At 34.3% G+C, this 10,727-nt stretch overlaps 1 protein-coding gene across 1 annotated transcript; it reads left to right on the top strand.

Moving 5' to 3' along the window:
- Nucleotides 1–1,904: 1,904 nt before the first annotated feature.
- Nucleotides 1,905–9,521, top strand: LOC149804870 (uncharacterized). The gene is made up of 2 exons (XM_089935072.1): nucleotides 1,905–1,917; nucleotides 8,388–9,521. The coding sequence occupies exons 1-2, from the start codon at nucleotides 1,913–1,915 to the stop codon at nucleotides 8,755–8,757; spliced, it is 375 nt and encodes a 124-aa protein (XP_089791198.1). The 5' UTR covers nucleotides 1,905–1,912; the 3' UTR covers nucleotides 8,758–9,521.
- Nucleotides 9,522–10,727: the final 1,206 nt, after the last annotated feature.

Raw genomic sequence — 10,727 nt, 5'->3', positions numbered from 1 at the left:
ATCGTCCATTTGTTACGTTCAAGAAAATGTCATAGTTATAACCACACAACAACACATTTTATTACGCTACAAAGACCATATATATATATATATATATATATATATATATATATATATATATATATATATATATATATATATATATATATATATATATATAAGTGTGTGTGTGTGTGTGTGTGTGTGTGTGTGTGTGTGTGTGTGAAAAATATAGAACAATTTAAATGAAAGGAATATTTACAAACTGGTAATTTGCATGACTATACCCTCAGCTGTAATCGTATAAATATATTTTTTGTACGTTCATTTTTTCCCTTACCTTTACATGTCAGCATCGTTCAGTATTGTACGATACTGAACACACTGATATCGCACGCACGTGCACCACACGTGCCCTTAGAAATAGTACAGTGCATTCGGAACTACTTTATAAATAGTCAATGTCGTAGACGTTTCGGTTTTGGTCGATGATATAGTTTTTGAATGAACTGAACAAGTTGCATCGTCCATTTGAAAGTATAGATGATAAAGTTAATGGTGTGGCCGGGTTCACTGGGCCAGAAACGAAACTTTCAAACAAGCGCACAAATGAACGTGATCTTAGCAATGTCAACATCAAACGTGAGAGAAGCAGTAATTGAAAATACCGTTATGATCATTGAAACAGTTAGTTGGGAGCATATTCTTATATTTTTTCAAATAAAATGGTTCAGACTATGACTAGTACTCTCTATGGTCTATACGATATAGCTGAGTAAACCATATTCAGCCTAAAGGATTTTACTTCACATATCTATCAGAGACGTACCATTTTACAAATGTGTCAATATACTAGATACGAGTAGAAAAAAAAGTGTAACTGAAGAGTTTGGTAGGAAACTAAGGGCATCAATGCCAATAAGCCTAGACGACGAAAAAACTATTTTCTGCCGTCTAAATGGATTGTCTTACAACAGCTGTTTTGCAATCTTCCCGTGTAACTATTTTGATACAATGTTAGGCTAGCGAGAGAAAATATACACTGTGTGATACAGGTCATAGCTGGGGTCACTCCAACAGCGAGATGCAAATGACAGGGCATAAACAAGTGCCATCTTTTCTTCTTTTTTTTTTTTCTTTTCTTCATTATTTACCAAACTTGCTCCGTAATCGAAATTTAGAAGTGCAATCTCATTCTACAGCACAACACGCTCACTCACATCCCTTTTTCGTAAATTCATCTCACTTTGATAAGAGGTCCAAATAAATGTACGTGATTAAAAAAAAGTGGTTGGATTGGGTTCACCTAATCTGTCGCATTATACTACTTTTTTGTCATTTTGTAAAAATTTTGACCCTATCTGAAAATAACACATATCCGATCCAAAAATGCGTCACAATGGGTTTTGTCGTAGTGGCCAAGGAAGTAAAGGGAAATAACTTCAGAGAGATTCAAACGTCGTGTGCTCAATTTTGTTTATTAAATATATCCATATCTCAAATGTAATGTAGTACCTATTTATTTGTTCAAACTCACATAGCTACCAATGTTTTCATATATACCGGTTAATAATATGATGCATAAGCGAAACTATCGTAATACTTTCACAGTGCCGTTGTAATAGGATACTATCATTTTGAATTCTTTCACAATAAGACAGAGATTCCAATCTGATTAAAATCATATCATCTACAGGACTACATTCAGATCTGACGCATATGCACATTTGTGTTTCGTTGCCCGATGGCTTTCCCAGTCCACTTAATTTTAGTAGCGTATCGGATAAGCAAGTGGTTGGTAGAATACAGCGTTTATCAAACCCATTTGTTGACGCAATACTGCGAAGCACGATTACACTCAGTTATCTTCCTGTTGTTTACATTTCTGCAGGTAACAATAATTCCCGGATCATATACGAATCTAGCAAGATTAATGAGGTGAGTTCTACGTATTGCAATATATATTTGCTTTCTTAATATTGTAAGAAGTATAATTGACATATTGAAGTATATAGACATATTGTGTATTATTATTATTATTATTATTATTATTATTCGTTAGAACTTGACTGGCATACGGTAATATGTTAATTATTACTCATTACTGGCAACTGGAAATACTGACGGTACTTCAAACTATCTACTTAAGTATGTCAAGGTGCTTGAAAAAACGAGTTTAATGTCGGACTAAAATCACGCATAAATATTTCGATTTAGCTTTCATTGGCACGCAGTTGGTCCCAAGTAATGGTCATATCAGGTTGCAGTACGATGAGATAGGCCAATATTCATTACCATTATATCATAAATTATCAAACAAAAAGCCACAGATGGCTTAAAAGAGTTAGCATCGTGGTGTTTTACTTTTGAAATATTACCCTTGAAAATTTTTGCACTTTTTCATGGGTGGTTGAAAATCTACAACTTGATAAAAATTGCATTATTTCACCGGTCAAAATATCAATGACACTGTTCGTCATTTGAAAGATCTGTCTTTTAAATAACACTTTTTGTGTTTTATAATGGTCTTTATACGTACGTTTATGTATGATACAGGTGAGATGACATGAATAATCTTACTGTTTAATTAAGCATTCCTCAAGCAAATATGTGACGTCAAAATGCATGGATTTTATTTCTTTAAAGAACATTAGTTTTCTCTTTAACACTGATCGTTACTACCCTTGTGCGCTGTGCAACTCTGTTTTACCTTGTGTTTTTCTTGTGAGCGAAACCGAGAGAAAATTAAAATGTTATCTTTTACTCAAATATGTATAGCACCACCTGCATATGTTGACATACACACCAATGTCCTTAATTGACCTATGTCTTTACAAGCTTTTAATCTTAATCCATCTACATATATATATATATATATATATATATATATATATATATATATATATATATATATATGTTTAAATGAATGAACAGTGGTGTCAATCTATCTAAACGTACATATCAATTTTTAGAACAGTGAAATTTTCATGGTTTCCTCTTGATCACGATAGTACGCAAGACTTTTTTTCATCGACTCGGAATCTCTGACAAAACCTGTGACACCTTTTACCTTTTGCAAGATATCAAATATAAAGATAAATCCTCATATAGCAATATTATGTATTATTGATGGGGATCTTACGACACCAAAAGTCGCCTCGAAATCACAGTGATATACAATATCAACCAGGTTATGAATTTATACGCTTTAAAGCCGAGAATGCGCTCAAAACTTTGAAATTAAATATCTCCAAAGCTATTAACACAATTGCGTACATTTCACCCCTGTCCATTTTTCTCCCCAAATAGTCATGCAGATTTATAAATCTCAAGTTTAAGTGTAACAATAATTTCAGTTGACTTAGGTGTGTGTGAAATATAGGAATCCATTAAAGTACAGGACTTTATTGGAACTTAACATTCTGCTGATGATACAAAAATAGCATTATGAGCTGCAATTGCAATCACGTAACGAAGGGTCAAAGCGCGTTGGATTAGCGGTTACTAGGGAGCTTTCCTTCAGCTGAATCCAGTATTGATGATAGAAAATTTGCTTTGGAAATGTCTGATAAAATGGTTATTTGTGTAATTTAAGGTTTACTTTGTCTTGAATGACAAATCAAATCAAATGTATGCCTAAAATCAGCTTACTAGAGCGGTAAAGTGCGAACGGTTTCTATTTATTTAATGTTAAAATCCTGGGAGAAGCATGATGACAGCTATATACACTCTGTTTTTCTCGTTGTTGATGCTATATTCAGATTACCTGTGGATTTCCTGTACTGAAAATATAAGTTTCGTTTATGTTCTAGCATACAATAATGAGCAATTATTTACAATTATAGCGATGAAGTTTAATGGAATGTATACAGCTTGGTATTTAATTTAGGAACTGCAATAAGTGTATTAGTTCTTATAGAATTTGGTTTAGATCACACTTGTGATGACCGGCTGGAAACAATGGAATGATATTTAACAAGCTCCAAGTATGACGTGTATTAAAATACCCAAAGGATATTTGATCTTCATAGCAGATCGCAAGGACCTACCTGCGACTGTATTAGTGACAGTGGTGAGACTTAATATTTTGTCAAGCAATTCATTCCTCAGATATGCGAATCATATACGTATGTGTTATTTTACGTGAATGAAAGGCTGACGAGATAAAATCACGACCACAACAGGTTATCCGGAAATTAAGTATCTTTGCGTTCTATTTATAAGGTTATATGTTGATTAATTTTCATTTTGTATTTTGCAACTTCGAGGCAACTCTCAAGCAAACATGAAGAAGATAATGAATGTTAATAACACTGGAGATTCGTGAGTAACTTGCATGTCAATGTTTTTTTCGGGGGGGAGGCATTCGTTTCTATCTTTATTTCTGTGTTGCTTGCTGGTGTTGTCTGTTGAAGAAAAATTCCAAGTTTTCAGTATAATTCATACGAAGTTATATATGTCGGATACAATTATTTTACGGGAAAATGACACATGAATATACATAGATATTTTACTAAATACAAACAAAACATGAATATCAAATCTCGCAGAATATTTCTGAAGGTATGTCTATGTGTAGTTGCATGGTTTTCAAGGTGTTATTATAAAAACCTTTCAGCACGTTTCTATTGTGCTCTCCAAACCTGGAGTGATTTCACTGTTAGTTTTTAACAACATGAGAATGAAAACGATTCTAATATCCAGATTCCTCATTTCAACACTTCGTGCTATAAAATTTCGAAATCCTTTTGGCCTTTTCGTATTATTTCTTTTGCTGCAATTAAACTGAATTGAAGAAAACGCTGAAATCTGTGATAAAGAGAGAGAAAGGGAAAAAAAAGCATGTAACTAAAGCTGGATATTAGTCATTATATCAAGTTACCTCACAACCTAAGTAGTTAGAATGGTGATGTAGGGAGTTTCTTTGGGATTTTCCTATGTGTCATGCGATGTTATAAGCATAACTAAGTCTAAACCATGCCTACTAAATACTTTATGCTCTCTCTCTCTCTCTCTCTCTCTCTCTCTCTCTCTCTTTATACCTAGGCTGATTGGTCACTAGATATGCTAAGATCACATTTCGACAAACTATCCAAGAGAGAGAGATAGGGAGACGTTAAACGAAAATAGAAGACTTGATCCTTAAAACTAAAGATTACATTTTATTTTTATTATTGAAATATTGTTTAGTTTCAAGATCATTATCTTACCGTTTAACCGTAATTCTCCCCATACGGACGGTATCGATACATATAATTAGTCAACTTTCTTTTTTAGATCCAGTGATGTGATACCATGATTTTTAAACACTTGAGAACTTACGACATAAATTGCGACTGATACCCTTTACCTGCCTGATAGAGCTTTTTCTGAACGAATGGCTCTACTGCCATACAAAACAAGGATGTTATAAACAAGTCTCTAAAATACTCTCTCGTGTACTTCAAATAATACAACACAGGTAAAACGGCTTTCTCGCATACGGTTCACGTACAGTAGGGAAGTAGTTTGCTGTAAGTCTTACGAAAATGACCCTTAAAATAGGGACTTACGGAATAAAAGGGAAAACTAGGAAAATATGATTGTTGCGGTAAAATCCGGATAAGTGTTTGATTTGGATCGGGGTTTATATTCTCTTTAGTAGAATTAGTCTACAGTAGTGCCTTAGGCGATTGAAACTGCATATATTGTCTGCAGTATCGAACTATTGATTATTGAATTTTTTAAATCTCGTCCTGTTACTGATACATGTTAAAAACGAAGGGACAAATTAAGACTCTTAAAAGGTTATAATAATCGATACAGAAGAATAAAAGGGAATATTTAGACTGTTCTGAACAAAAGGAGTACATTTATTGGACATCACATGTCAATTTGAGTATGGCACGTGCCGGGAGACATGATTGCCGTTGTAGTGTGCAATTAAGAAACAAAAAAAAAATATCAGAATTACATTAAGCTGAAAGATAGCAATGAGCCATTACGCTGCATAAGGTTGGAACTGTAGTTTGTGCAACTGTACTAGAGATAAATAAGGTGGATGTGCACTATGCAAACTTTTCAGATTAACGTAAGGTTTACCGTTGATGCATCAGTTGGGAATACCTAACTTATTAAATAGCAGTACATGATATTTTGTTACACCTTACTGAAAATTGGTCAAACTTGCTGGGGAAAAAATCATCTACTGCTCTACTGAGACGATCGTGTTAGGGTTGGCAGGTCTGAAAAAGTCTTCCCTCCTTAATTTAGTTCATTTAATCGCAACATGATGCCGTCCCATGAACACCGGTTCAGGTAGCTTTTGTCATTGTTTATTTAGCTGTTATAGATAGATTTAATTTTCTCCTGAGCAAAAGGTTTGTTTTATCTAGCAGTGACAATGAGTGAATTTTATGGGTCGTTGTGCCCCCTTAGGTGCTTTTGTAAACTAATCTGAATTCGCGCATGTATCAAATATTTAAAACATCACAGGAAACGAGACGGGAAACACTAACAACTGATGTTTTCACCAGGGCCGGATTAAGGGGAACGGGGGTCTTATTTGGCACGTGTGTCACACCCCCATCCACCCCACCCAGTCATGTCCCCACCCTCGGTTGCCGTGGATAAAATTACATGTGTTTAAATGAAGAATAAATTGGTCAAAACCATCTAATACGCAGCCCAATATAGCCTTGATAATTATACACATATAACGGACAGTTTCAGGATTACTTTCAGGGTGTACTTGTAGATATAAACCCCCTCCTCGAAACCTCTCCCCCACCTACCTTAATCCTGTCCTTGTTATCACAAAATACATCTTAATAACAGCAAACTATTTTATTCCTGTTGATATATGTCCGAAATTATCCCCTTAGCTACTTGTGCCTCAGCCGTTTTTATTGGTTCATAATTATTAATAATATGGGTTAATCAAAATGTAGTCAATATTAATCAAAATGTAATCAATATTAATCAAAATGTAATCAACAGACAATATGCAGCTACTAATACAAATGCAGTTCACAGAAACAATTATTTAAATTCAAATCCACTTGAGTCCAGTATGAACAAAAATTCAAGTGAAATATAATATGTTCCCGCTCTTATTACAGTGCTTTAACTCGGAATAGTCAACGTAAACTCAACCAGTATCAACATCACCTGTATGAGAAAAAAAGTATTGAACTAGTAATGTGAGTAGGGATCCATGCATTTCATAAGAAAAATAAACAGAAACGTCAGGAATTATTGACGAACATCCACCGATTGAAACGTTTTAATTAGCATACCCACTCGAAAGATACATAAAACATAGGCTGCTGTTAAAACTTCCAAAAACGCAATTCTAATGTGAAAATGGCCATAGTCATACGCTCCTCCTTAACGTTAGATATTCATCCAGCTTATTCAATAGATATATGATCGTGAATATCAGACAAAATTGGTTCGAACCCCGGCCAAGTCATACCACAGACATGTTAAAAATGGTATTAACAGTTGCTTCGCTCGGCGCTCAGCATTAAGAGGTAAGTGTTAGGACTGGTAGAAATGTGACGGGGGGGGGGGGGAGGGGAGACATTATGCTACATGTCTGCGGCATGATGTACCAGTGCTAGACATCGCTATAAACTGCCACACTGCAAACATCGTAGCGATATGACTGAAAGATTGTTAAAGTTACGTTTACAATCCATATCACACACACACACACACACACACACACAGATAAAATGGAAGGGACTGAAAGAAAGTTGTTTATATAAACTATTATAATATATGTATATATAACCATAACTCGGTATGGAAAGTATATTTTCATCTGAAAACTAACACAATTTTAGTACACTTGTCACTCATATTATTAAGGATTAAAATACAAAAGGATATCAAATATACTTTTAAGCAAATGAAATATACGTTGGGGAAAAAGACACAACCAAAACATGAATGTAGTGTGTATAGTACAATAGTCCATTGATCTGTCAATCGAGCACTTGCGTTTTCATGACACATTATCGGTCGGTAGAAAAATTAATATTTAATTGATGGCATTGGCTGACTAATCTTTGCAATAAAATGCATAATTAAAAATAAAAGGTGTGAAATATTCACAAGAGAATTAGCTAAATTCCTAATGTTAGATATCGTGTATGAACGCATTTATGTACATACTAAAGGGGTACCAGATCTATCACTTTCCAACATCCAAGTATAATACACGTTGATACCCTGCAATACCGGTTTTTCCCTTAAAACTTTATATGTATAATTTCTGAAAGCTGTTTATTTATTTATTTACTTACTTACTTACTTACTTACTTACTTACTTGCTTACTTACTTACTTACTTACTTACTTACTTACTTACTTACTTATTTATTTATTTATTTATTTATTTATTTATTTATTTATTTCTTTTAGAGACAGGGTCCAACCAACCATGGTTACAAATGATGAAAACGTGTCCACTACGGGTTCTTCTGTCAAAGAAAAAACAGCATCAGGTATGCCTCTGAAGCAAGTTGTATCCGATGATGTTGGTATTTTGGCTTCTTATGCTTCGAGCCACTCCGTAATGTCAGAAGCATGCTACAATCTTAGACTGACCAGATATGGGCGCAACTTAGTATTTCCTCTGAATCTGCCTACACCATGTCTTCCGGTATATATCATGACGCCTGTAACAAGGGAACATAGAGCAGAGGGAGGTTTATGGCTACCCATCCCTTGTCTACCATGTTACAGTCAAGGGATAACAGGAAGGCAGCGAAGGAGAAATGGAAACATCTGAAAGGAATGATCCGTTTCTTTTATGCCAATTGGACAACCCAGAATGTATTACACCACAAACCTCAACATCTTTCTACAAATATGATAGAAATCTTGAATATTCAATATTTGATCTCGTTTAAAGGGAATTATACAACCTTGAGATCTGTATTTGCCTGTAAGACTATTTGATCATGTCCAGAAACCTTCTTCTCCAAGTAATGATTATGTATAGTAGAATCTTGTGTTATTTGGAACTTTGTTGCCTCGTATTGAATGTATATGAAAATAAAAACATTGCCAGGACATTATTTGGATCCATTGCTAGAATTTCCTCGATTTTAAGTTGCAAGTCAGATCTCGACAAAGTCTTTTGAGTTTAGAGTATATTAGAAACATACTCGTTTACAATTTGATTGGAAAGATAATATCTAAGTCACGAGAAGATCTTCATAAATCGAGACTTGGTAACAAATAATTTATTCATGTTTTGATCAGTCTATCAGGATCTACGATCAGACTTTGCAGTTATGATCAGATACAGTACGAGAGTAATTATTTATTTAGATTATTCAATTGAATTACTAATTGCTTACTGAATATGGACTGACATATTATATTGATTTATTTTGAAATCATTCAAATGCATTCAAGATAGTCTCATTGTGGTACATAAGGACATTCAAGGCTAATTGGAATTCATTAGAACATTCTATAATTTTGGATTTGTAATAAGACATTTAGGATTAATTGAAATTTAATTCAAAATAATGTATTTGTTCTTCAATTTACACATCGTAGCGAAATTAAAACTTCTTGAGTTTACAAACATTGGTTTCATTTCTTTCTAGTTTAAAATCTAGAATAGTACTGTATACATTGTATATACATACATACATACATACATACATACATACATACATACATACATACATACATACATACATAACTTCAATGGTCCACAGACAGGTTGTCCAAAACATAGTTGAAATGGACTAAAATGTAATTGATTCCCCAACATCAAACAACAGTAAATGAACACCCTCATCCATATCCTTTCCAGTATCAAAGCAATATGATCTAATAGTATTCTACAAAGTAGGATGGTACCTTTCTCAATCCCCTTGACGTCCAGGTTGATAGGATGATCTGAAATGCTGGACGCCTAATGCATGCATAACTTGTGATAAATTTCAGGACATAAAATTTGACCCTTGGTCAGACTGGACAGATTTGAAAAGACCAAAATGGTTTACAAATATATCAAAGATTTTACTGCGATTATAGTGTTAGTGTTCCTCAAATGAATTGCCCCTGCAAATCTTGTGAACTCAGACATTTATGGTCAACAAATATTGATTGCCAGACTTGGTCTTAGGTAAGGGGACGACACAGTCTACTGTCATTCTGTTAAATGGTTCGTCTAATGCAGGAATAGATTGCATATGAGCCTTAAGTATCTTCTGATTGGGTTTTCCAACCGTTTGAGAAGTGTGGCAAGATCTACAGTATTTACATACATCACTTATACGTTTATCGCAATAAAAATTAGTCAGTCTCTTGTGATACATCTTATTAAGCAGCCAAGGGATTTGTATGGACTAGACTAAAAGTTGCCTGTCGATATGACTTCGGAAGGACAATTTCCTAGTTAGCTCACTGACCACTCATCGCCAGCGACTAGCTGATGTGGTCTCTTTGTTTTCGCAGGGACCCATTTTTCATAAAATAGCAAACTACAGTTGTTGTCGCTTTAGGTTTCCTGAAAGCCCTCTGAACCAAACAAGAACTCCTAGGATCTTGTCATCATCGAGCGACTGTCATTTCTTGATTAGAAGAGAGAGAATTTGTAGTGAATAGAGGATCGCTGTGATTAGTAGCATTTGATTAATCAATGTCAGGAGCAAAGGTGATATCGTCGAAAGTTTTAGGAAAAAATGTGTCAACTAAATAAATAATTTCCTGATCAACATCAGTTGCAAGAGCTCTTTT

The sequence above is a fragment of the Sinohyriopsis cumingii genome, chromosome 2, assembly GCF_028554795.1.
Source record: "Sinohyriopsis cumingii isolate HCF-2022 chromosome 2, ASM2855479v2, whole genome shotgun sequence".
NCBI lineage: Eukaryota > Metazoa > Mollusca > Bivalvia > Unionida > Unionidae > Sinohyriopsis > Sinohyriopsis cumingii.
The sequence above is the reverse complement of the archived record's forward strand: the minus strand, read 5'-3'. Positions and strand labels throughout refer to the sequence as shown.